Here is a 26050-nt window from a genome sequence, read left to right as displayed (position 1 = left end):
TTACAAACAAATTCAAAACCACCCTAAGGAGTCAACATGTAGAATGTTAGCATCTAGATTAAAAAGGGAAACATTTCCAAGGTGCACTGCCCTTTACATATCCACTTATGCTGCATAGGTACTGTATACATTCTTTCCTCTGGCAATCATTGATAACCATTAAATTGTGGTTATACTGCCCCTTATCTCATACAGTTGCTTTGTGCCGTGCTTCTAGCTTCAAAAACAGACCCCACAAGCACACAGAAGCTTGTGAATGGCTAGTCTGTCCAAACATGGGCCTGAGGTCAGATCTAAACCAAACTGTGTGTCTACATATGAGGGAGATCTTTAAACTCTCTATTTATTTGTTGTGTGTTTCCATCCACTGTTAATTTTTAATGTATAACATCTCCTAAGTCGAGGCCTTTTGCCCAAGTCTGCAAATCCTGTGTATGCTAACACAGAGAACCCCCCGACCCCCCGACCCCTTTCCCCTCAACCTCCCCTGGTAGGCAGGGCCCTTTGCATTTCTTAGAGGAGAGCTCTCTCTGTCCCTCATGTTTGGATGGAGAAGACGTGCATGGTGCAGGCGCCAGGCAGGGCACTGATGGAGACTTGCTCCGCCATATGAAGGGCTGTATCATCAATACTACTATTTGTTTTCTCCTCCTTTCACCTCTCCTCAGTTACTTGCATGTTTTTATACAAGTGCTGACTCAGACAAGTTCCAGCTAGTATCTGTGTGCTCTTTCAGTTTTTATTTATTTTGGTTTCACATTTTGTTTCACAGGCATTCTTACACCAACAAACGGATCTCTCTTTAATCCAGGATCCAGTCTTCCTTTCTTTAGAAACTACTGTTATGGTCTCTCCCATTACCAGTGGACCAGTAATTCACATTAAGTCTTAAGAATGAATTAATAAATCTAAATTATTGTCCCCTTTATGTGCAGAGCAAATTAACACCACTGCATTTTAGCCACTTTCTGTCCAACATAATATTGTAAACAAACCGAGTGTGCTAAGAACACCTAGCCTCTTTCTTCCAGTCCTCCTCCTCACTGATTTTTGACCCCCTTGTCCTTCCTTTTCCCCCCCTCTTTCTCTCTCTCCCCAGTTGTTTTTGATAGCTGAATGTGCTTTTGAAGCAGCTTGTCCACATACTTGTGGTGTGCAGTGTGTCCTGGCCTAACTGTTTCTGTCTTGTGCTGTTTTACCTTTTTATAGGGTCCACTCTGAAACGACTATGTCTAGGCAAAGAGCGCAGTAGTAGTAACTATCTCATTTTCTTTCTTACTCTCTGTCTTTCTTACTTACTCTGTCCTTCTCATTTTTAGTCCTTATGTGTTGTATGTACAGTACCCTTTTTTTCTCTGTGTTGTTTTGGCATTTTTAAAAATGTGTCAGTTCCTGTTGAAGAAATGGATACTTTAAAGTTGGTTTATGTCTCTTGCTTTTGCATGGCAGTGTGCCTACATGTCTTGATTGGTAAATTATACCATGGCCTGCATATCAAACATTTCATTTTTTTTGTTTTGTAATTTTTCATAAATGTTGTGTGTGCTGTAATCCCTTGGCTGCTATGTTGGCAAATGTTGCTGTATATAAATTTTTCTGGCCTCACAAAAGTAATGAGGACTGTTTTTTTGTCCAAACTGCCCTGAATTCTGCCATACAGCAGCCAATTGATTGGACAGTCAAGTTTTTCAGTTTCATTTTTGGACATTTGCTGGTCTTATAGATTTTTGTGTGTTTTTTTTAGGGTCTTCTCTCAACACCACCACAGCTCAGACGACCTCCAGTCAGACACAGCCAGCAGTCACTGCAGCCACACCTTCACCCTCCCCTCAGCCAATCACACGGCTTGCTCAGGTCCAGACTAACAACAGTAACAACAAGAGAGGAACATTCACTGATGACCTTCATAAACTGGTAGATGACTGGACAAAGGAGACGGTAGCGGCAGCCAGTCAGCCACGACCCTCTCTGAACCAGATGAAACAGCAGAGACGACAGCAGGACCTGGAAGGCCGTCCACCACCAATGGGAGCAGTTAAACGTGAGGTATAGGAACTGTGATCTGCAGCTATTGATGGATAAGGGATTTGTTTTTAGGATGTGTTCATACTTTGCATAAACCAAAAACAGGATGCAGTAGTTTGGGAAGGAGCTCTACGTCGTAAACTACGTCTCCACAAAGGTTGTGACCTTATCCACATGCCTATTGTTTACTGTGTTCTAGTTTTATCTTAAAAACACTAGTTTAAATGCTGAACAAACCAAACAAAGTGTGAACACATCCTTAACAGTGCTCCTTGCCTCAAAATCAAATATGTGTATTATTCTTGTGGCCTGCAGAGCTATTTATCCATCTCTATTGGTTTGGTTTGAGATTTGGTGATATCAGCCATAGAAATCTTTGAAGCATTTTTCCACAAAAACCTTGTGTTGTAGAAAATAGTTCCTCCATTTGCTCAAAACATGGTCTTTGGATTTTCTTTGGAATAATTGTGCCATTATTTCTGAAACAAGACATTGCTGGTGTGTTATCCCATTGTGCTTTTGTGTACCCTCTGGATTCAATCTTTTGGAGATAAGATAGAATCCTCTGTGTATTTTCAAACTTTGAAGCTCAAACCAGAACAGTCAAGATGGACAAATAGCGCTCCAGGCCACAGGAAAAATATGGATTGATTTGAGGGTAATCTGTTTCTGAGGGAATAGGTCTATTGACTACTTTGCATAACAGCTTCATTCTCTTCCAGATGAAATGCCATGCTGCTCCCAGCAAGTTCCAGCTGCCTCTTTCGTGCCCCCTGACTGCTGCTTTAGGCCCTGTTATGCCTGCAACCCTTGTTTCAAACTCCTCCCCTGTGCTCCCTCCTGGTTACCTTCTGCCAGCAGGCTCCTATAGCGGGATGGTTCCTGGTCCTCTGTATGCCCAGCAGTGGCCTGGCATGCCTAGTCCAGTAGGGTCTGTGGTTCCTGTAGGCTTGCTTGGCACTGCAAGAAGGATGCCCTATGCCACAATAGCAAACCCAGGGATCCAAGCGTATCCTCTGGTTATGCACAACTCCGAAAATGGCCCCTCTCCAAAAACCACTAGGACTACCTGATCTGCTTTTGTTTGTGCGTACATGCGGGACAGTTCAAATTCACTGGGCTCTTTTCACTGGAGCTACACGTGTACATAGTTGGATATTGTAAATAACACGATGCAAGTGTTGATATTCTTTATACAACACATATATCTGTAGTAAATTGTGTGTGTATGTGTGCAACTGTTAAGTATGTCTGAATACCTGATGCTTTTTTGGCTTTGGTCTTGATTAAATTCAGCCATAAGAGACATTTTTATCCGCGGTCACAACACATTTCATTTTATCACTGCTAATTTCACATAGTTTTTGCCTTTCTGTGTTACATACACTTTAAACACTACATTGGAATCCAAATACCAGTGGCTGGAGATTCAGAAAAAAAGGACAGTATTTATGATGAAAACTATTGAAGGAATGTAGTGCCTTGAACATTGATTTTTATATATATATATTTTTTTTTTCTTTTTTGTCTACATCCAAGTTACTTTATTTGGTAGCTTGAGTGCAGTCTCTCTTTTTTTTTTAATGCATTACAGACATTTTTTGGTTTACATATGAATGCCCTTGTAGTACTGCACTATTAACACATTAGTCTTATTTAAATCTTGTTTTAACTCTTGTTTACTTTCCACCCCTGTGACAGATGGAATGCCATAGTGGTGAGATGTACCGATGCCTTGCTGTAACAGAAACAGAAACGATTAACTGATGAGGGAAAGAAAGAAGAAAAGAAAAAAACAATACGCCAGCAGCCAAAATTCACCCATTCAGGTCAAATGGTTCAGTTGGACACAGCCGTTTTTTTTTTTATAGGACAACTAGTGTTTTGGGAGCTTGTTAAGTCCTTGTTCTCAAAGAAAGGCAGTGTCCAGAGCCATACATACTGTACATAGTTCTTTCTACAGTGTATGCCTCTGGTAGTGTTCTGATCAGAATGTAGCAATTTAATATGTGAAGGCTTGAGGCTCAAAAGTGCAATTTAACCCCCTCCACAAAGCTTTGATCGTGGCCTTGCCACAAGCCTTATGTATCTCTGATGTGTGCAACGGAGCGCCAACTGAAAAGTTCAACAAATCACCATAGCAACAGACAAAATAGGAATATTACAAACCACCCAGCAGTTCCCTAAAGCTCAATGTTCTCTCAACTTTGCTATTACTCAGCATACTCAGTATGTAAAATGGTCTGTGCAATCACCAGTTATATTTTTAACTTTATTTGAAGCTTTTTTTAATGCTGCTATTGTCTGTTATATTTCCACTGTAAGCACTCTGTTCACAACGGTACTCAAGACTCTCCAGATGAAATTATTTAATACGATGCTCTTGCAGCAGTGTTATTGCCTTGTTGAAATTTTGATGTGTTATTCCTGATTTATTTTCAGTAATATATTGCAAAATTCAAATAATACTTGATGTGGGAGATTTGCACAACATATAGTCTCCCTTTGTTCTTAAGAGTTAACAACACTGTATATAGTGGGTTGGTACCCGCCTGTACTTGTTTTTTTTTTTTCCTTTTTTTTGTTTATTTTTATCACTGACAAGCATGGCCAACTTTACATGTTCCACGAAACAGAAGAAACAGCTTCAACAGCTTCAACAATGAGAAATTTCACATTTCCACACCACACTTTGAAAAGGTTTTAGCACCCCAGATCCTGCCAAGCTGTGAATTGTACAGTTCTTGTAGTTTGTATTTGTACATTTTTATTTTGTTTTTGATTGTTTCGGGGTGGCAGTGGAGAAGGGGTTGTTTTTGATGTATATTATTCCATCAATTCGGTTTGAATTGGACTTTTATAGGATATTATGCAGAGTCTTCTGCTTTGGTGAAATACTTCCAGTAGTAAGAGATTTCTGTTCTCTGTCACTTGTATCGGGTATGTTTTTTTTTCTTTTTTTTTTTTGTTCCACCTCTCTCACTGCTAACTCATACAGAGCAGAGGAGGGAATAAGTACTGCTGGCATATTCATTTGGGTGCAGAGAGCTGTGAGGAGGAGGACTGTCTCTGCTCATCTCACTTCTCTCCAGACAAACCCCTAGTGCCCCCTAGTGAATATGCTCTGATTGTCAAAAGCTTGCATTTAACTGTGGGATTGCTTTTGCCTGCTGTATGTCCCACTGCATTACCCCACCCTATCCTGCTGCACTCACAGACTGTATGTTGAGAGAGAAATAAATATTATTTTGTGCTTGATTATGTGTCGATGTTTTTTTCCCACCATAACATAATATATTAATAATCACAAATGTGAATGTGATATTATATTTATATAATATATTTGATGTAAACACATTTTTGCTGGATTAAGAATAAAACATTATTTAATACTTTATTAATTAAGTAGAAGTCTATTTTCCAATAAACAGGAAGTGTTTCTAGACTGATTTGAATGTGACACAGACCAGACAACACGCCCCCGACATCTTTGAAACGGAGCCGCTGATTCGCAACATTCCACCGCTAACTTTTTGATATGTTTTTTAAATTACGGACAATAAGTATTTTGTAGACGTTGTGAAGAAATATCAGTATGTGGTTATAGAATCCAGTCTGCGTGTATAATTTTAGCTCTGCAGCAAAGACATAGATCCTCTTTTTTGTGACGAATGTGTCACCCAGCGTTCACGGCGCAGCGTTACAGGAATGGTTGCCCCTTTTGTTCAATCGAGTTCCTGAATTATTCCCAACACAATGAAATGATCGGGATATTATATGGTTTCACAAAGACATTTATTAATACCATCGATCGTTTACGATCATCTGGGATTGTTTAATCAATTAAAAAAATCGATCTGCGACCCTTGTGAGGTGCTCTGTGGTTTCCCGAAGCTCGCAGTCTTGAGGAACGTGGAGTAGTAAGTGTTTATAACGTTAGTCCCGATGATCTGTAGCGCTAGCGTTATACGACTAAATGTTTGTTTTGTGGAACATTTGTGGACGTTGTGGCTATTTTAGGCAGCTAATTCAAGGGGTAATTTTGCTGCAATTAAAGCGATCCATCTTAACCCACTGTATCCTGAACTGACGTTAGACGAGCCCTAATGTACAAGTAAGCACGCCTGATTATCTCCTTCAGAATATTTCCGAGATATTTGTGCTGTAGAAAGGATGAAATAAACGTTTTGCTGGGCCTGAGTTTTGTAACATGTCGCTGCAGTGTGTTAATCCAACGAAATCATACGTTAAACTGTCATCTTGCTGCTCTGTATCTCGGGGTTTCACGGGGTGAGGTCTTCTGGAGGGAAACGCTGGAGCTGAATGGTCATCGTTGTTACAGGCAGGCTACAGTGTATGTAACTTCAAACAGTCTTCTGTGTGATATTTTCTATTAACTAATTGCACTAAAATGTTCCGAAACGTTAGCCTGACACCTCACATCACTGTGGGGCTAACGTTTGCTCTGTGAAAATGGCTACAATTCGCTCGCAAATTAAACATTACTGAGCTGAATAAAGCGATGAACATGAAACAAAAATGACAAATAAGATATTGCTAGCTGGCTTATAATGTTATTTTATGTACAATAACTACGTTCTATTTAGCTTCGCTATTTGGAAAGTGAGTTAATGTTGTTGTTTGCTAGCTGTTGTTAGCTCACGGGCTAACGGCGCTTATAGTGTTTCATTGTTTGGGGGGGAGGCAACTGCAAAATGCTAACGCAGATGTTAGCTGCATTAAAATGTATTGTGTCGATTAACGGGCTTCTTTTATGTGTAAGTGTTGCTTTGTGTTACTGACTATTTTCTTAATTGTGGACTGTACGCTGTCTTAAATTTACAGTTTTGCGGGTCGTGTCACTGCATGATAATCTGATTAGAAGCAAAACATTGACCTAAATTGCACCTGTTACTGAGGAACAGCATGAGAATTAATTTGCTGTTATGGTAAGTCACGTGACTGCACCATAACAGGTGCACAACGTGCACCACAGCTTGTCTAGACTGGTCTTTCACACTCCAGTGACCTTACCCCTTGCAACTAATGTATTGTATTTTGATCACATATCATGAAAGTCACACTTCCTTTGTGTTCCCTCTGTTTCAGATGTAAACTGGAGCTCCATCTGTCCCAGCAGTGGCTGTTGCCAGAATGGGGCTGGACTTTGACGTAAAAACATTTTGTCACAATTTGCGGGCCACCAAGCCCCCTTATGAGTGCCCTGTGGAGACATGCCGCAAAGTCTACAAGAGCTACAGTGGCATTGAGTATCACCTTTACCACTACGACCATGACAACCCAACTCCTGTACAGGCTGTTCCCCAAAAGAAGAGAAAGGGACGGCCTCCTCGCGCCTCATTGGCTAGTTTAGGGGACACGGATGACGGCGGGGGTAACGGCGGTGGACCAGGTCATGGCGGGAACACGCCTGGTAGCCCCAACAGGTCAGAACGCTCTCACTCTCCAGGAAGGGAGACCATGACCTATGCCCAGGCGCAGCGCATGGTGGAGCTGGAGATTCAAGGACGCATTCACCGCATTAGCATTTTTGAGAACATTGATGTGGTGTCAGAGGAGGACAGTGATGCAGAAGATGCCCCTCCATCTGGAACTGGTAGTAGTGGTGGAGGGGTGTGTAACGGTAGTGATGGAGGAGCTGGAGGTAGTGAGGTTGGAGGTAGCGGCAAGGACCGCTCAGATATTCCATCTTCTAATGGGGGTAAATCGACGCCAAAGTCTGGGAAGCATAAGAGTAAAGAAAAGAAAAAGGACGGCTCATCTCATCATCACAGCGCTCAGTCAGGCCCAGCAGTGAAGCTTCCTGAGGCAGTGTTCAGAGAACTGGACCAAGAAAGACCCGATGCTCCTCCTCGACCGTCATCTTACTACAGGTTTGGGATGAGAATAATATTCTGGTTTAATAGTTAAAAACAATTATAAACAGAGACATTTGTGTCTTTAGTATATGTACAACATATAAGATAAGTTTTACTCTTTTGGTGAATTTCAGGTACATTGATAAGTCTGTGGAGGAGCTGGATGAGGAGGTTGAGTATGACATTGATGAGGAGGACTACATCTGGCTTGACATCATGAACGACAAGCGGCGGCGGGACGGTGTGACACCCATTCCACAGGAGGTCTTTGAGTACCTCATGGACCGCTTAGAAAAGGAGTCCTACTTTGAGAGCCACAACAAGGTACCTTAACTTCAGATCATGATGGGGACGTTCTAAAATGAGACACACTGATTGTATTCTGCTCCTTTCTCTCAGGCGGACCCCAGTACCTTAATCGATGAAGATGCCGTGTGCTGCATCTGTAATGATGGAGAGTGTCAGAACAGCAATGTGATTCTTTTTTGTGACATGTGTAACCTGGCAGTACACCAGGAGTGCTATGGTGTGCCCTACATCCCAGAGGGCCAGTGGTTGTGTCGTCGCTGCCTGCAGTCACCGAGCAGAGCCGTGGACTGCGCTCTTTGTCCTAACAAGGGAGGTGCTTTCAAACAGACAGACGATGCACGCTGGGCCCACGTAGTGTGCGCCCTCTGGATCCCAGAGGTAAGCCAATACATATCTACATACAGGCTTGATTGTAGGTATCAGTAAGTAGGTAGATTTTCTTGGGTAAGCAGATTGCTCGTTGTTTAGTTGTTGTCTTTTTCTCATTTGTCAGCTCAGTAAATTAATTTTATGTTTCTGCCATCCCTTAGGTCTGCTTTGCTAATACCGTCTTTTTGGAGCCAATCGACAGCATTGAGCACATCCCTCCTGCTCGCTGGAAGCTCACTTGCTATATCTGCAAACAACGTGGCTCAGGCGCCTGCATCCAGTGTCACAAAGCCAACTGTTACACCGCTTTCCACGTCACCTGTGCCCAACAGGCAGGCCTGTACATGAAGATGGAACCTGTCAGAGAGACTGGGGCAAATGGCACCTCTTTTAGTGTTCGCAAGACAGCGTACTGTGATATCCACACGCCCCCAGGATCGGCTCGACCTTTGGGTGGAGTAGGTGGGGCCAGCATGGGGTCATCGCACAGCGAAGGAGAGCTTGAGGAGGACGATGAGGCCAGCATTGGTCATGATGATGATTCCAAGGGCTGGAGCTCTGAACGAGCAAAGAGGGCAAAGGCCAAATCCAGACTGAAGATGAAAAGAGCAAGGAAGATCTTAGCTGAGAGAAGAGCTGCTGCACCAGTAGTGTCTGTGCCCTGCATCCCTCCCCACAGGTAGATATGCAACATCTCTGTTGCATGTGTTTCCAGCACCACAAAGCTGGAAATGCTGCACCTGTTTACATTAGAATACAAAACTGAAGGGTTTGTTTCTCTCCAGGTTAAGCAAAATCACAAGTAACCTGACAGTACCCAGGAAAAGCCAGTTCATGCAACGACTTCACAGCTACTGGACCCTGAAGAGGCAAAGTCGCAACGGTGTACCTCTGCTGCGCAGGCTTCAAACACACCTGCAGTCACAGCGACATATTGACCCCGTCCCTCCACAGCCTGCGGAGCCACTCACTTTGGTAATTGTTTTGTTTAATTTGCCGCAATGGTTGTACTTTTTTTGTTTAGCTTTCGTAACATGATTATGGACCTGTTGCAGAGGGACACTGAGGAGAAACACAGTGCTTTAAAAGAGCAGTTAAAGGCCTGGCAGAGGCTGAGACATGATCTGGAAAGAGCCAGGCTACTGGTGGAGCTCATCCGCAAGAGGGAAAAACTCAAGAGGGAGACGGTATGTTATCTGCACAGAACAGTGATTAACATACATCTCTCAGCACCTTTCAGCCTCAGTATGGGTTGAATTTGTGTGCACAAATACTTTGTTTAGTTAACAGGTACACACTGTTTACCATGTGTTCAGATTAAAGTACAGCAGATGGCACTGGAGATGCAGCTCACTCCCTTGCTGGTGTTGTTGAGGAGTACATTGGAACAGTTACAGGAAAGAGACACTAACAACTTTTTCACTGAGCCTGTACCACTGGCAGAGGTAAATGCACACTTGTAAGAGGTTTGCATTCTTTGACTATGTGTTATTTCACCTTTCTGTATCTGGCTTAGTCAATTTATTCATCATCTCAACAATTCGCTGCACAAATAGAACATGGAGCATATGTCTGATCACCCTTTATCCTGCAGGTTCCCGACTACCTGGACCATATTGACACTCCAATGGACTTTCAGACCATGTGGAACCTGCTGGAGTCTCATCGCTACCTCACTTTTGAGGCCTTTGAGGCTGACTTTGGCCTCATTGTTAACAACTGCCTCAAGTACAACGCCAAGGACACAGTCTTCTACCGTGCTGCCCTGAGGCTCAGAGAAATGGGCGGGGCTGTCATTAGAACAGCGAGACGCCAAGCTGAGCGAATAGGCTTTGATTACGAGACAGGTATGCACCTCCCTCGAGAGCCAAGTCCGGAAAGTCAGCGGGAGCAAGAGAGAGACAGAGAGCGTGAGCGAGAACGAGAGAGGGACCGAGAAAGAGAGCGGCCGTTGTCTTCTAATGAAGATGGTAAGTGTGGGAAAGAGGTGGAAATGATTGTTAAGCGCACAGGTAACTTTAATAGTGGAGAGAAGAAGAAGGTGTGAATGAAACAGAGGTTAATTGAATGGCACAAGTGCATGGAAAAGTGTATGTGTGAAGTAAGATGAATAAGAACGATGTTGTAGTTATGAAGGTTTATGACCAGCAGGTGGCGCATGTCATTCATGCTGGTCATTTGTTAGTTATATGCATCATTGCAGCTCCTCTTTGGTTGAGTTTGATGTGTTCAACCTCATAGAAAACTAGATTTAAAATTACTTAGAACCTGCTTATACCACTGATCTAGGGGACAGCAAATCCATGCCTTTGTAATTATTTAATTTTCTACTTGTCTCCTTACTGCCCCTCATAGATTTGCTTCTGCCAGAGAACAGGCGTCGGCTTCCTCTGGAAGAACAACTGCATTACCTGCAGGCGCGTCTCGATGAGGTCAGCTCAGGGAAGCACAGCATCGGTCAGTCTCGCAGAGCCAAAGCTCTAAGGAAAGAGATCAGTGTGATTAAGAGGAAGCTTGCACACCAGCGTGAGGGAGGTTCTATTATGGGAGGTCGGGATTCTGTGGGTGGAGGAGAGCGGGGCTCTTCTCTCCCCCATCACTCATCCTCTGCAGGACACCACGATGAGGGGGGAGAGAGCAGCAGCCAGGAGATTGGTGGAAAGGGTGTGTCTTCCTATCATTAGTTTGCTGATGACATGTTGGGATGATGTGAAGCATGTGCTATATTAACATATAAACCTCTCTCCATCAAAGATCTGAGTGTGTCCTCATCTGCCCTGGCTCCAGAGGTGGGCCGCCGGACATCTGTCCTCTTTTCCAAGAAGAACCAAAAAATGGCTGGACCACCCAAAAGGCCTGGACGCCCCCCCAAGAACCGGGATGCTGCCTACTCTAGTGCAGGGGTAAGCCAAAGCCCCATTGGCCCCCCACAGCTGCCCCTGCTGTCCCCAAGCAGGCAGAGAAAGAGACCCCGCAGCCCCCACAGCAGCTCCAGCTCTGACAGCGACAGTGACAATGATGACCTACTGCCGGGTACAGTACACACTGCACTACAAACCCTACAGTCCCACACACAGTCACACACTCACTCCTTCTGTTTCTCCTCCTCAGGTTTACCCAGTAACGGTTTTGATACAGGAAACCAGCCAGTAACAGAAAGCTTCCGCGTATACAGAAATGAGCCTCGTCTTCCCCGTTCAAGCTCAGACTCTGAGTCCACAACCAGCAGCAGCAGCAGTGCAGCTTCAGACAGGACCAGGTTAATACTGCACCTCTTAAACTATTGCAGGGTTTTTCTTGGTTCAGATCAAGCCTTTGTGGGGTGACAGTCCCCATATTTTAAAAGGGAAATAGATATTTGTCTCCTGTTAAAAATCACTTTAACATAATACAATATTAACGAGCTGTAGAAGTTGTAAGCATAAAATGCTATTAATCACAGCTCGAGAACAAATTTTCTCATCCATTCAGGAAAAACCCTGCAACGTATAAAATGACTTCATGCAAGCTGAAAGGTGTCATTTGCAGTAACACAGACCACAGACTTAACCACCCCCTCCTCTTCTTGTTTTAGTTTTACAGCTGAAAAACATTGTCAGTTAGTCCCACTACTTGTAATAATCCTGTATATTTCTTCTCTCAGCACGACTCCCTCTAAACAGGGCAGAGGAAAGGCGTCATTCTCTCGCTCTGCCTTCCAGGAGGACAGCAGCGAGGAGACATCGGGCACTGAGAATGATTCCTATTCAGTCGGAGGATCGCGGGGCGTTTCACACTGTAAGCACATCTTCACACATGACACAGAGCCTAAACACTTTATTTCTACTCGTGTTGATGGTAAGTGTTTCCTCAGATGAGGATTGTGCTGAAGATAGTGTAAGATGCAGTGGCAGGATACAGTAGCATGTTTTCTTGCCTGTGGTTGATCATTCAGAAGCAGCGTAGGTTTTAATTTCCCTTCCATGTCACAAGCTGTTTAAGCCACCAAACATCAGATGGTAGGCAGCTTCTGTGCTTCTTCTTGTTTCTATAAGGGGAAATGAAACATGATCAAAGAGATCAGTGTTCACCATTTCATGAATATTGTTATCAGCACATACCTGGCTGTGTCTTTTACAACCAGCTTAGTTGGAAAAGTTGTTTTTTAAATGATAATCAGAACTGTGTAGATGATTTACACAACAGTTGTTTAGCTAGAAGTCAGATGGTGTAACTGTGTTTTTTTTATTGTCAGTGGTCCGTGGGCGGGAAAGGTCAGGATGCTGGATGACCTCAGATGACTATTCTTCTCTGGAAGCTCTGGACCTGGTGTGGGCCAAGTGCAGAGGTTATCCTTCATATCCTGCTCTGGTGAGACACACATGGACCAAACAGATAAGCAGTGATCTAAATCTATGCTGTAGATACTAATCATCTTTTCATTTGCCTCCAGATAATTGACCCAAAGATGCCCAGAGAGGGGGTGTTCCACCGGGGTGTCCCAATCCCTGTCCCGCCTTTGGATGTGCTGAAACTTGGGGAGCAAATGACACAGGAGGCCAGGGAGCACCTGTACCTGGTCCTCTTCTTTGACAACAAGAGAACTTGGTTAGTGCTCTGGGCCTCATGTTTTTGTATTTACCAATGATTGATGCAAATCATCCTCCTGCTTGTAAAGTCTTGCTGACAAGACTGCCAGTAAATATGCACATAAAAACACAAAATGCAAGCAGAACAGACTTCTGGTGTTACTGGATGTGTGCACACAAGTGACTCTGTGGCAACACTTCAAAGACAAATGCAGTATTCATGCTGAAGTGCAAGATGACAGAACGTTTAGCAGAAATAGGGCAAACGTGGTTTTTGAGAGTAGGACAGAACATGTCGTGTTGTAGGTCACTGTGTGCTGTGCAATCACTTACAGCATGTGTAAGTAAAGTGATGACAACAGCGGGTTATATTCCATTCTTTGTCCTCCCTTATGAAGAGAGTCAGAAGTTCAGCTGCTTTCACAAGAAACTTAATCTGCCACAGGTAAACAATGGACCTGTTTTAATTCAAAGATGATGTATTACACAGAAACAAGTGTGGGCTTGACTGACATGACAATGTTGTGTTTATTGCATTGTGCATTTATTTTTGCTTCTCATGCATGTTTCTTTTGTAAGCATAGCATACTTAAGGCCAAATGGCTAAATATTTAGCAAGCACAAGCATGTCAAAGGCAGTTAGAGCCACGTAACACTAGTCAGCAGTGTAACACTAGAGCGACAGAGCAGGAAAAACAGTTACAGACACAAACCCACTAACATGCCAGGCTGGCATTCACTCCCAGGTCAAATCACTCTACTGTAGTCCAATGATGAACACACAGAATATGTTTAGTTCACCTCAGGGTAACGGTAGTTTGTTTTCTTAAAACAAAGAAAGGAAGAAAAAAACAGTTTTTCTATAAATTTTAAATGTGTCCATCTGTGTGCTTGCAGGCAGTGGCTGCCACGGTCTAAGCTGGTGCCGCTCGGTGTGGACCAGGAGCTGGACAAGGAGAAGATGCTGGAGGGCCGGAAATCCAACATCCGCAAGTCTGTTCAGGTGGCCTATCATCGTGCCATGCAGCACCGAAGCAAGGTGCAGGGCGACCCCAGCAGCGAAACCAGCGACAGTGACTGAGCAGACACACAGACTTTATGTGTTGGTCCTTGTAGGTGTCTTGATGGATTTTGTCTCTAGAGAGCCCAGCCTGACATCATAGAATACACAAAAACAGTGCCAGTAGTAAAGAGTGGGGGGGGGGGGGGGGGGGGGGGGACATCCACTTCTTCGGTCCCATGATACACACACACCATGCACACTAAGCCGTATTTAATCAAGTCATGTAAAATATTGTATTTAAGAAAATTGAAAGAAATGCTCAGAATAATGAATCAGAATATTCCTTTTATGTGGTCAATATATGTTTAATGACAAAAGAGGTCATGGTTTACAGACTTAAAATAATGTGATGCATCCACACCTCTGCCTTTCCCCTGCACAAACAGTCACACACGTAGTTTAAATGCACACACTGTGGGCATGGCTGCATCTTCTTCACCTCTCCAGGAAAAAAAAAAAAGCAGCCTGGTGCTAGTGTTAAGTCAGAGGAGCACAAAAAGAGACTGAACTGTGGGCAAACACACGTTACTGTAATTTATTCTTAACAAGCTCGTTTCATCACGGACTACTTCTGATCACTCCAGCTGCATAAGACATCCTTATTTTTTGTGTCTGTCAGTCTGTTTTTACATTTTGTTAACATATGTTCGTATCACACAGGAACTGGTCAACGAATAACTTGGACTAAACTGAAACACACAATTGCCTCACTGTCTGTCTTAGTCTCAGGCTGATGGCTTTAGAACTTTTATATATACAGATTGCATAAAGATAGAAGTTTAATAAAAAAAAGAGTTTTGTAAACTTGTGGTTTGTGTTGTGGTGACTTGTTACATTTCCTGCTTCATTGCTCTTAACATAGGTTGGAATATGTTTTGGTGTTCAGTAGAAATGTACCGGTACCTCAATATGAGGGTGTAGTGACGCACAACTGCTTCTCCAGAGTTATTGTATCGTGTCGTTGACATCTAGGAAAACGACCTGCTAATAGTTGTTTATTCAGTCGCCTCTCCTGAATGCTCCATTTAATGTCCTCTTTTACAAACTTGGTGTGTGTGCGTCCTCCATATCTCACACCTTAAATACTCAGCCACTGAGCTCTTGATACTGTTGGTGTCATTAAGATTAATGGACTCACTTTGAGTGATGTTTACCAAGAAGAAAACATCTTTCTTAAATGGAGTTACAGTCACCAGCCCCACCAGCTTCCACTCTGGTTGTGTAGGTTTTCTTTGCAGTATTGTATAGTGTACTCTATTGTATATAGACACGCCACACACTGGTTCTACTTGTCAGACAGCTTCTATGACAGCATATCCGATCTCACTGCTGTGAATCTGTTGGCTGTCTTAGTACAACGTGTGGAACAAATTCAGAATAATACCAAGTTTTTAAAACATTTCCTATAACCGTTTCTGTGTGAGCTCACTTGGCTGTGACGACAAATGACTTGATCATATCTTTCCAGACTCTGTAAAGATCCCCCACTCGACAGAAGCGCCCACTCATCTTGAGTCTGTAGATTTGCCGCTCAGGCGACCCACCCTCCACTCAGACGCCGTTTCTTCCTGCCCTTTGCGGTGCTGAGAACGTGAGTGGAAACTGATAAGATCAGTCAGAGGTTTCAGCAGAAGCAGGTGACCTTGTTCTGTTGTGGATAATTGTTTAACATCTCTGCTCTAACTTTAACTACATCTGTGTGTTTCTAAACTCAAACAGTGATAACCTATGAGGGATCAGTGTGTTTGTGAATTGATAGTTGTCAGTAAATGTCAATCAGGTATGATCAAAAACATTACCGTCTCCACAAAAAGTGAACTGTTAAGTCGTGACATGTGCAAGAGGTTAAATACCAGAGTCGTTGTTGTAGGTCTGTCTTCAGTTTGGCACTTAAAATCACAGATTGTACAACTTAGGGAGGAGGGTCAAACGCAAAACGCCTCAAACTTAGCACAAACATTCCGTCAAACCCAAAGAAAAACTTATCAGAATCTGTGGGTCATGGCTAGAGCTAAAGGCTAGTCCAAAAAAAGGCTAGGTAACAGCTGGAGAGAGAGAGACAGTGGAGCAGGTAATCCACAAGGAAGGGAGACACAGGAGGAAGTAAAACACACACAGATACACAAGGGAACAGAACCTACAAAATAGAACAGAGAGTGACTGTCATCATCCAAGAAAAATACAATTAATACTGACTAACCAAGGAAACCAGAAGACAATTAGGCAAAACTAACCACGAATTAAGGATTTAAACAGAAAACACAGTCATGACAAATTTAACTCAAAGTGAAACTGACAAAGCTGCAAATTAACAGGAACGGAGCTAAATTCTGAAGATAAGACTGCTCCCAGTCTGTGTCACAGGTCTTTTCATGTCTTCAATAAAATCAACAACTTGTGGTTGCAAATTATAATATGAAATATTATTATATAAATGTTCTTGTATGAAATAATGTTGAAGTTTACCCATTTTATTTCTTTTTTTTCATATTAACCATGTGAATTCTGGCCAAAAAATATGTGATTTGCAAGAAGCGACCTGCAGTCTGTTACCTTTGACCAGTTTGACCTTGAGTTGAAGTGGATGTTTGTGCTAAATTTGACATTTTGGCTCCACAATAAGCAACACAACATCACAGTGATAGTGTTTGGAGTTATATTTTGGCTTTTTAAGAGATGACGTGCAGAACAGGCTGGATTCAAACCTCGAATACTGAAGAGTTTACAGGGCACCCACTCAACCAGGTCAGCTATCAGGGGGGCCAGCAGGGAGAATGACCTTTGACCTCTAAGTCCTAAGTGAACAGTTTACAACATGTGAACACAAACATTCACATTCAGGAGAACAGGATGGACCTGAACGCATCAGTCAGTGCGTGGCAGCGCAGAGGCTGAACTCTGTGGTACGTTCACTGACCTGCGGAACGTTGTGTCACCTCTGTTGTGCAGGTGTACTAAAACAATTTATTCTCAGATCTTCGAGGTGATCCCTGTCACTGCGCACATCCTGACGGACTTTTAAGTGATGGGTGAGTTGCTACTTTCTGCTTCCGCCACAGCGTGGCCTCAGAAAGTCACAATGTGATTCATACTTGCCAGTCCCACTGCAATAATCGGAGGCGGAGCCGCGGTGCATTAAGAAAGAAAAAAAAAACATTTTTTCAAACAAACGCCTTCATGTTTGACTCATCCGACATGACATGAGGACAGAAAACAGACTGGAACCGCGCGCACGGGTACTCCGGCGGCGCGCTGCAGCGGAGGAGCTGCGCCTCCTTCATCGTTAGACGCGCCGGCCTGAAGTATGAGAAGGATTCAGCAGTATGGATGTTCTTTACCTGTTTGCGATGCACTTGGGGGCCGCGCTGGCCTGGATCGCCTTTGTGGTGCCTGTGCTGCCGCTGGAATTCACCACAACCTGCCGGGTGAGTCTGACACAGATTGAACGCAGTCAGTGCAGTGTTGTACTTACAGACATGTGACGGCTGTGTAACAGGTGTTCTTTCTTTTTCTTTTAAATTGTAGCTGGGAAATAACACAGGTAAGTTTCCTTTGTTGTTTTATTTTAAAGGACTGTTCAGTAACATGATGTTAGTGAATGTTTATGACCAAAACTGATTTCACACAAGTCCTGGAAGTTAGAACAAAAACAGCAAGGTTTCATTTTGTCATTTAAGAAAATTAAATGAAATAAAAGCAGCTTAAACAAACACAATTACAGTCAGTAGACGGTGACTTACAGCTCAACACATTCACTACACAACATAAAGGATTTATAAATGAATGTGCATTTATATAAGTGGCAAAGTTCTGTGAACCCTTCAACATCTGTGAGCTTCAGTACTCGCAGTACAGAACAGACACTGTCTGAGATGTGTCCTCACATCTGCTGCTTGCTTCAGGTTCTTTCACAACATTTTAGTTGGAATTATGTCAGAGAGGCCTTATAGCTGCTTAGAGGTTACCCTGGGTTCCTTTGTTTGGATTTTTATTTGTTTTTGTAGGCACAGGAGCAGCAACTTTGAATTAATCCTACTGCTCTGCACTGTCACTCTACTCTTGTATAGTCACTGCGTCATGCTCTGGTCAGGATCCACCTGCTGACTGCTGTTGATGTTGCACACTTGAACCCTTAACCCTTACACACTGCTCTGTTCAGTCAATTTAAAGCCTTATTTAGTTTAGATTGCATTTTTATACTTATTTTATTTTATCGTACCCCATGCATGCTTCTTAATATTTTATTATTATGTTCCTTTTTTCATGTTTTATGTATGCACCTAATCATCAAGGCAAATTCCTAGCAATGTGAAACCTCTTCTTCTGAACAGCTGTTTGAGGACCTGAGAAATGCCTTTTGGTTATACACTTCCCCAAACACATGTTGTTGTGATCACTGGTGTTTAAGTAAAGCCTTCAAATAAACTGGTTCACATCATTTTGCTGCTTATATGGATGCGATATTGGATCATTTTCCTGTTTGTAGAGTGTTGTGGTCCTGTTCTGTCCTATTGTCGCTCTCTTTCATCCTGTCTACCTCTTCTTCTCTTCCTTTACCCGGCCGGCTATCAGCAGGAAGGTTCTCCCTTATGAGCCAGGTCCAGCTCAGGGTTTTTCCTTGCCACTTTTGCTCTTAAAGGGGGTTCAGGCTCAGGGTTATTGTTAAAAGCGCTATATAAACAAAATGGAATTGAATTGCACATAAACATCTTATTGTTTTAATCCAGGTATCTGCTGGTAAAGGACGCAGAGACATGTGATGAAGGCACTATAAACAGATGATGAAAAAGCTGTATACTGTTACATTGATGTGTGTGATGATAGGACATAAATAGTTTCTCAAGTTTCAAGCAAAAGCCATTTCCTGGATATGATCAAGGATATGACACGTCTCTAAAGAAGGATCAAGTAGCAGCTTCTCAGTGTCACACAGCATTCAGCTCATTTCACAACTCTCACTCATGAACACGGGGGGTTTTACTTGGTGACCAGTTATTAATGTAGTGTTTGAATGACACAAATAAGTCAGAGGTAATCAGGCCAAAAGGTTAAATGATTATTGATTAAACAGAGCAAGGAAAATGAGAGCCAGCCTGGTGATATGGTTACATTTATAAGCCAATGGAAATGCCCAGTAAGCAGAGATCTGTATACTGCACTGCCTAATCCTAAGATGTTTTAAGGTTAAATTGAATATGTATGCGTGTATATAATATTAATAGAATCTGCTTTGTGTGGACAGACCATGTTGAGGGCCCTGTGAAAATAGTCCCACACCAGGACACCACGTCGGGCTACTCTGAATGCATCGCTGTTCACGTTTGGATGAAGGCTGAAGGTACAAACCAAAGCCCGCCCTGCTGTCTTACACAAACAGGATTAATCCATGCATTACCTCATCTCTGAGCTGTCGGTGAGACAGCTGTCTGACACGGTGTGACACTCTGTTTTCTTCCAGACTTTTGTAACTCCCCTGTGATCAAAATTGAGCTGACAAAAAAACTCCACAGTTTTTGGGACACTTCTTTGCGCCCAAGATGGAGAGAGGTTGGACCTGTTTCCTTTTCACCTGCAGTCTTTCAAATGCATGATGTTGACGTCTGAGGTTATGTCATTCTTGTGTATGTATAGTGCAAAAAAAGAGGAAGAGGAAAGAAAAACTGCGTCTTTTGTATGAACTCAGGGCAGTTTCCATGCAGCACCCCCCATCATCAGGTAAAATGTTCTGTTGGTTTCTTGATAACTCATTAAGGATGGTTTTATGAATTTAATTCTGACTATGGTTGTGTGTTCTTTTTTCAGTGGGAGCTGGTACATGACTGTGTCCAAGCCAAAGCTAGACGAACCCTTACTGTGACCTACAGCACAAGAAAAGCAAACTACAGTGTTAATTACACAGTGCCAGGTGGAGTATTTAGAGTATTTGGCTTTTCTTTGCACACATGTGCCCTTTTACTGCTTTGCACAACCAGTAATTCAGAGGGGAGAAAGAAAACAGTGGCCCTTCTTTAACAAGAATCTGAAGGGTTAAGCACAATGTTTTCAACAAAATTTATATATAATACATTTATACACACAGTTTTTAACATGAGTATCACATCCGTCAGGAATAGACTCTATGGCGCCACTATACAGTCATGTTCGAAAGTTAGAACTCTTTAAATTCCATGTTCACTCCTGCACAGCCCCTAAGGTCCAGCCCTGCACGGTGCCTCCACCGCCATGCTTGATGGAGGGACACCTGCTGATTGAATTCAACAAGGGCTGATGATCAGCAGCACCTGCTGCAGCTCACCAAAAGATAGAAATACTTTATTCATCCTAAACTGTGAAACTTCACTTCCCACACACAGCATATTATACACACTGTAGATCTATATAAGGTAAGAAACAACAATATAAAAACTGATTTACAAAAAATAAAGATAAAGGGATATACAAGGTACATACAACATACAATACAATAGAATAAATATGTGCAATTTGAAAAACTAAACCGTGTTCAGTCTCACACTCACACCTACCTATTAACCTAACAAACACCTCTTTAGAAGAGCACCCAGAGAAAACCCACGCTGGCACAAGGAGCATGTGCAAACTCCACAGAAACCTCCAGTCAGAACTGAACCAGGAACCTTCTTGCTGTGACGCAACAGTGCTAACCACAGCACCAGGGTGCTGCCCGTTAAGTAAATAATGGCACAGGGACAAAATGTGTATGTTGTTGTTCATCTAAGGCTGGATTTGAGTAATAAAAGAACAAAGAACAATGACGAGAATTAAAGACAACAAAAAACATAGCATTAAAGTAGAGGATGATAACTTTTGAAGATGACTGTAGTACATGTCAAATCAATTAATCACTCAGGCAATTTGTATTCACATTCATGTTACTGTCTTACTCTGATAACCAATAATAAGCTTCTTGTGTGTGTGTGTGTGTGTGTGTGTCAGACCCCAAACCAGATTTCAATCTGTCTCTGAGTCAGTCATCTAAATCCATCATTGTCACTGTGGAACCTGGAAAGAATGTCTTTGTCAGATGGTGCTACAAAAATGCAGTAATGTGCATGTCAGACTCCAAACAGATGATTGTGAGTATTCTCTACATGCACCCATGTTTGTGGTGAATTACACAAAGCTGACTTTCTCTTCCTGTTCTCTTAGATTTATCCAGATCAGACTCCATCAGTGGTCCTTAACTTGGAATACTTGCTGCCATGTGTGTGCGTACAGGTGAGGACATATACACTTTTAATATGCCAGATTTTTTATGGAGCCTGGTATATATGCCTGATTTGTGTGTCTGTCTTGTCTGCATTGGCAGGTGTATTACACTTATACAGATGCAAATCGACATGAAAAGTGCCTCCTTCAAAACAAAAGCCTTATCGGTGAGTGTGGCAGATAATTCATGTTGGTCTGGATGTTGTTTCAGTGTCTGGGAGGTTTTCATCTATTTCACAAGGCCAGAAAACAGAAACCTTAATCAGCCCAGTGTGTACATGGGTGTAGGCAGCAGTAGCTGTAGCTAGACTATGCCTCTAGCATGTGTGAGGAAGCAGGAGTCAGCTTATAGCTGTACCCAGGGGGGGGGGGCGTGTTATCTTATTTTTAGTGTCTGGATGAACTTCAGACCGTCCTAAACATCTGTGTGTGTGTCCATGTTGCTTCAGCAGATGTTGGTGATGTTTGGCGCTCTGCTAACGTCACACAGTTTGAGTCTAGATTCACGTGGAGCTCTCAGTGTCCCGGCAGCGACCTGAACATCTCTGCCTCCCTCTGCTGGAAGCTAAGTGAACACCTCTATATACCCATACTTGACTCTACGCTGGAGAAGAAGAATGGGCCGACCCTGGTAAGTTTGGCAGTGATGGTGATGATTTCTAACTAATTATGAGCAGAATTTTCTGAAATACCTCTTACATTTGTTTAATAGACATTCAACACGTCTGCAGTGGACAAACACCCTCAGATGTGTGTGCAGGTGAGAATCAGACAAGTTTCTATTGAATGTATATCACAGCCGTGTTTTCAGGGGAGGATTTAGATTGTTTTAAAAAATGTTTTTTTGTTATTTGTTTGACAGTTTTCTCTTCAAGGCAGTCATAAAATCTCCTGTCTCTTCAAGGCTGGTAAGTTAAACATGAAACATCAGGCTTGTTTGAACCGAGACACCACTAGAGATTGAAGGTTAGGGTCACTTTTTATAGCTACATTTCATACAGTTATGACAGAATCCACACAAACGTCTGACAATGGTGCATAGGAAAATCAACGATCATCTCAAATCATGACTGATGATTTAAAGAATGATTTCCTTGAAACTTGAAACATCCCTCACACTTGTGACAGAATTCTCTGCCTTTCTGTATGTTTCCATCTCATGACTCCCTTATTAATCCTTTACAGATGAGCCCTCATGGGGGGTGTACATCGGACCAGGATGCCAGAGCATAGTGGTCCATCTTACCTCGTCTGCTCCAGCAAAGTTCTCAGCTCAGCTCTGTGTCCTTACTGAGGAGGGGTGTGTACCGAGTAGAGAAACCCACACAGTAACAGTGGTCAGTACAGGTGTTTGTCTTCAATTATTGTTAATGAGAGCAAATATGTGACTTTTGTATTTCCTTTTACAGCAAGGAAATACTGAGACAAGTGTAAATATACCGCTTCACTCTCTTGCCAAGAAGCCATGTGTGCAGGTAGATATAATGTTTGTTGACAGTTGTAAGATAGCCTTACATTTGTTCTCTTATACATATGCTTAAAATCGTGTTTTCTGCAGGTGTGGCAGTCAGATCCGGCTCTTCAAGGAAGACGGATTCTGTGTCTGGACAGTGAGTCTTATATTACATATTGGATGAACAATGACTGCGCTTGCACACGTGCATGAACATATATGGAAGTCGTTCAAAGCAAACAGACGCACTGTTTTCTGTTCTTTTGCAGCCACACACTATAGACGCGGCTTATATGCAGCAGCAGCTTTGATATTTGCAGCCATTGTTGTATTTCTGGGAATTTTCATCCACCGTCTTACCAAGAAGGGAGTGACAGGTTAGTTCATTAGCCAAAAGACATCCTATTTAATTTGTCTTAATGGAGTCCTTACATTTATTTATTTATTTATTGTGTCTTCACCCACACCCACCGACCCCCACCCCCAATATTTAGGCTGGCTCTATATTCAGAGGCCATTGTTGCTGGTGTGTTCATCGGATCAGCTGGCCCATGTCTCTGCGGTGTGTGCATTAGCCTCAATCCTCCAGGAGGAGCTGGGTGCCACAGTGCACACAGCTCTGTGGACCCAAAGCTCACAGGAACAGTCGGAAACTGTGGCCGGCGTGGCAGACCTGGGTCCCCTTCCCTGGCTCTACGGGCAGTGGGAAGCTGTCTGTAAGGGACATGGACAAGTGCTGATGTTTTGGAGCCCTGAAGCCAAGAAGATGTATGAGAAGTGGAGGGAGAAGAGAGGAGGTTACAGTAAAACAGACACAGCTGCAGGAAAAGAATCCGTTCAATTCTGTCCTGATGAAGACTGTCACCTGCAGAAAGAGCCGTCTACAGTGATAGAGCTTGTGTTCATGGCTGCGCTGGCTTGCCTAGAAGGGGCGCTGCAAGGGTCCAGAGGTAAAAGAGCTGCTATTGTGTACTTTCAGGGTCTTGGCCATAGCAGGGACATCCCAAAGGCCTTCCGAGGTGTCCCTCGATACTGCTTGCCGCATGATTTCAGGGGTTTGATACAAGAGCTGGTGGATATTAGACAACTGTCAAAAACTGGTAAATATGGGTGGCCGTGCTGGCCCACACTCCTGTCTAAAGTGCTGTCAATATGGCTGGCACGACAGCTCACTCAGAAGTTACGGACCCTGCTGCCTCAGGCACAGTCAGTGAAAAAGAAATCAAATAAGAAGCACAGCATGCTCAGGCATGGCACCGTCACCATGGAGAGCAGACAAACTTTCATCTCAAGTTTCACTGACTGACTTTTGTTCTGCCAGTAACACAATCCACGAGACACAGGACCCCGTGTGCCACTGAGAGCACCTTCAAGCTGCACATTCAGGAGCAGCTCTTCTCCACCATGCATGTCAAAAAAATGGCTCACTTTTTTGCATATTTAGGAGAAGCAAACACTGGGCCGTGTCTCCTGCCTTAAGCCCTCTGATAGAAGGCTCTTTGTGCTGCTTTCGTGACTGAAGCCTTAACAGATGCCTGTATTATCTCTGTAAATATGCTAACTACTATGAAAATCTTGTTGCAAATAGTATACCTCTACATGATTACATTCAGTGTGCAAAACAGACAACACAGCATGAAAGCTGTTTACTGAAACACGACAGAACAAAGCTGTCGGAGGATTAGCAGTGTTAGAGAGCAAAAAGGTGAAGAGATGAATCCAGCTGTGGTCTAATATGTTTTATATGTTTTTATATAATCTTATCTCGTATGGTATCACCATTAGAGGGCTGTAATATGTAACATTTTTGCACATATGCTACCTCCTACATTTAAAAACAGAATATGTTTAATTACTAATGTCTTTTTTATTCTGCAGTTTTCCACTATAGTTAAATAGAATCATGGAATCATTTTTTTTTAGACTTAAACCCCAAAGAGAAGGAGAAGAGACAGCCAGTATTATTCAAATATTTCAACGGCAAACATGCAATGCATTGGTTACCTCAAAATCTCAGATCATTTACAGGGGTACTTTCCACACGTCTGCCACTTACTGTAGGTAATCCTGTTTACCCAACGGTAAATTTTATGCAAAGCAACTTTAAACTGTAACCTCAGACCTCAGTCAGGATCCACATACACAGGTAATAGACACTTGAAGAAATATTTGTTTTGTTTTTCTGCATTGTTAAACACCTGTTGGCATTATAGAAAAAACAAACATGTATTATTAACTGCACAGTGTTGACAAGATGAAAGCATACAGTCTAATACAGTCTTATTATAACCCTGTTTCTTTAAGTGAGTCCTAAGACACTCACCAGACTCTGATGGCAGACCTGCTTGACAGGATTATTCAGGAAGTGAACCCTTACATACAGTCAATAACAAAAACAATTTTCTGCTACTAGTCTGCAACAACAGTCTGTGTCTGTAACTATGTATGAAGTTAAAAAAAATCATAAAAGCATACAGGCCTTTTTTTTCTAATTGAACCGCACTCCACAGATAGACAGCAAGTGGTCAATATAGTGTTAACACAGGTGCTTTTATAGTTCAGATAAGTAAGCCTACAAATTGTAATAAAATAAACAGTGGACTTAACTGACCTGCACTTAGACAGAAGTTAATGATTAGCATGAAACTGAAAACATTCGAATTGCAGCTGTCACAACTCAGAGTGACACACACACACACACACACACACACACACACACATGCACTCCATACTGTGTTTCCTGTTCTGCTGGGTTACACAAATGATTTATGAGAGGAAATAAAGTGACTATATGTGATAACATGTTTGAAAGTGCTTCTGTTCTGAACCTTTTGTTTATCTGACAGTATGAATGAATGAATGAATGTGATGTTGACATGATATGATATGTGTAACCCAGAGTAATGTGAAGGAGCCGATGTTTTCATGACCTGTTTTAAGCTCAGAGTGGTTTTTCCTCTAAATTATTTGTTTTAAATAAAAATGCAGGAGAGTTTTTAACCTTCTTATTAGCTCCACAGCCTGGGGGAAAAGCATCGATAAAAATAATATTGGTTATTGACATCAATATTAAGTTGTAGTATCCGTCTTGCAGCCACTATTTTCCACCGGGGCCTCAGAGTATTGCTGGTATGAAGTTTGTTGTGTGACTCACTAA

At 42.6% G+C, this 26050-nt stretch overlaps 3 protein-coding genes across 9 annotated transcripts in view; all 3 read left to right on the top strand.

Annotated features, from left to right (window-relative positions):
- LOC114438010 (serine/threonine-protein kinase WNK2) overlaps nucleotides 1-5236 on the top strand; it is a 34950-nt gene extending 29714 nt beyond the window's left edge. The window contains exons 27-29 of the mRNA XM_028409014.1: nucleotides 1210-1254; nucleotides 1745-2046; nucleotides 2748-5236. Coding sequence (XP_028264815.1) covers nucleotides 1210-1254; nucleotides 1745-2046; nucleotides 2748-3098 — 698 coding nt within the window. The 3' untranslated portion in view covers nucleotides 3099-5236. The remainder of the gene's footprint in view (nucleotides 1-1209; nucleotides 1255-1744; nucleotides 2047-2747) is intronic.
- Nucleotides 5237-5647: 411 nt separating this feature from the next.
- brpf1 (bromodomain and PHD finger containing, 1) lies at nucleotides 5648-15017 on the top strand. Of its 6 annotated transcripts, none has more exons than XM_028410174.1 (17): nucleotides 5652-5945; nucleotides 6248-6379; nucleotides 7135-7919; nucleotides 8039-8228; nucleotides 8304-8591; nucleotides 8744-9261; nucleotides 9368-9557; nucleotides 9638-9769; nucleotides 9899-10027; nucleotides 10177-10552; nucleotides 10938-11246; nucleotides 11337-11615; nucleotides 11694-11841; nucleotides 12226-12359; nucleotides 12817-12932; nucleotides 13015-13169; nucleotides 14048-15017. In XM_028410174.1, exons 3-17 carry the CDS (start codon nucleotides 7180-7182, stop codon nucleotides 14229-14231), a joined length of 3888 nt encoding a protein of 1295 aa, XP_028265975.1. In that variant the 5' UTR covers nucleotides 5652-5945; nucleotides 6248-6379; nucleotides 7135-7179; the 3' UTR covers nucleotides 14232-15017. The 6 variants fall into 6 exon arrangements, with proteins under 6 accessions (XP_028265978.1, XP_028265975.1, XP_028265972.1 ...); XM_028410171.1 differs by having other exon boundaries at nucleotides 5652-6139; XM_028410177.1 differs by lacking the exon at nucleotides 10938-11246 and having other exon boundaries at nucleotides 5648-6139.
- A 2378-nt stretch (nucleotides 15018-17395) lies between these two features.
- Nucleotides 17396-25779, top strand: LOC114439081 (interleukin-17 receptor E). Of its 2 annotated transcripts, none has more exons than XM_028410826.1 (17): nucleotides 17396-17638; nucleotides 17739-17754; nucleotides 19456-19551; nucleotides 19672-19760; nucleotides 19845-19928; nucleotides 20016-20118; nucleotides 21168-21307; nucleotides 21381-21449; nucleotides 21541-21607; nucleotides 21890-22071; nucleotides 22153-22200; nucleotides 22303-22348; nucleotides 22626-22777; nucleotides 22850-22915; nucleotides 22999-23050; nucleotides 23163-23270; nucleotides 23388-25779. In XM_028410826.1, the coding sequence occupies exons 1-17, from the start codon at nucleotides 17537-17539 to the stop codon at nucleotides 24197-24199; spliced, it is 2232 nt and encodes a 743-aa protein (XP_028266627.1). In that variant the 5' UTR covers nucleotides 17396-17536; the 3' UTR covers nucleotides 24200-25779. The 2 variants fall into 2 exon arrangements, with proteins under 2 accessions (XP_028266627.1, XP_028266628.1); XM_028410827.1 differs by having other exon boundaries at nucleotides 21893-22071; nucleotides 23388-25778.
- The last annotated feature ends 271 nt before the right edge of the window (nucleotides 25780-26050 follow it).

Source organism: Parambassis ranga, chromosome 7, assembly GCF_900634625.1.
Source record: "Parambassis ranga chromosome 7, fParRan2.1, whole genome shotgun sequence".
Lineage (NCBI taxonomy): Eukaryota > Metazoa > Chordata > Actinopteri > Ambassidae > Parambassis > Parambassis ranga.
Note: the sequence above shows the minus strand (reverse complement) of the source record. Positions and strands in the feature narration are given on the sequence as shown.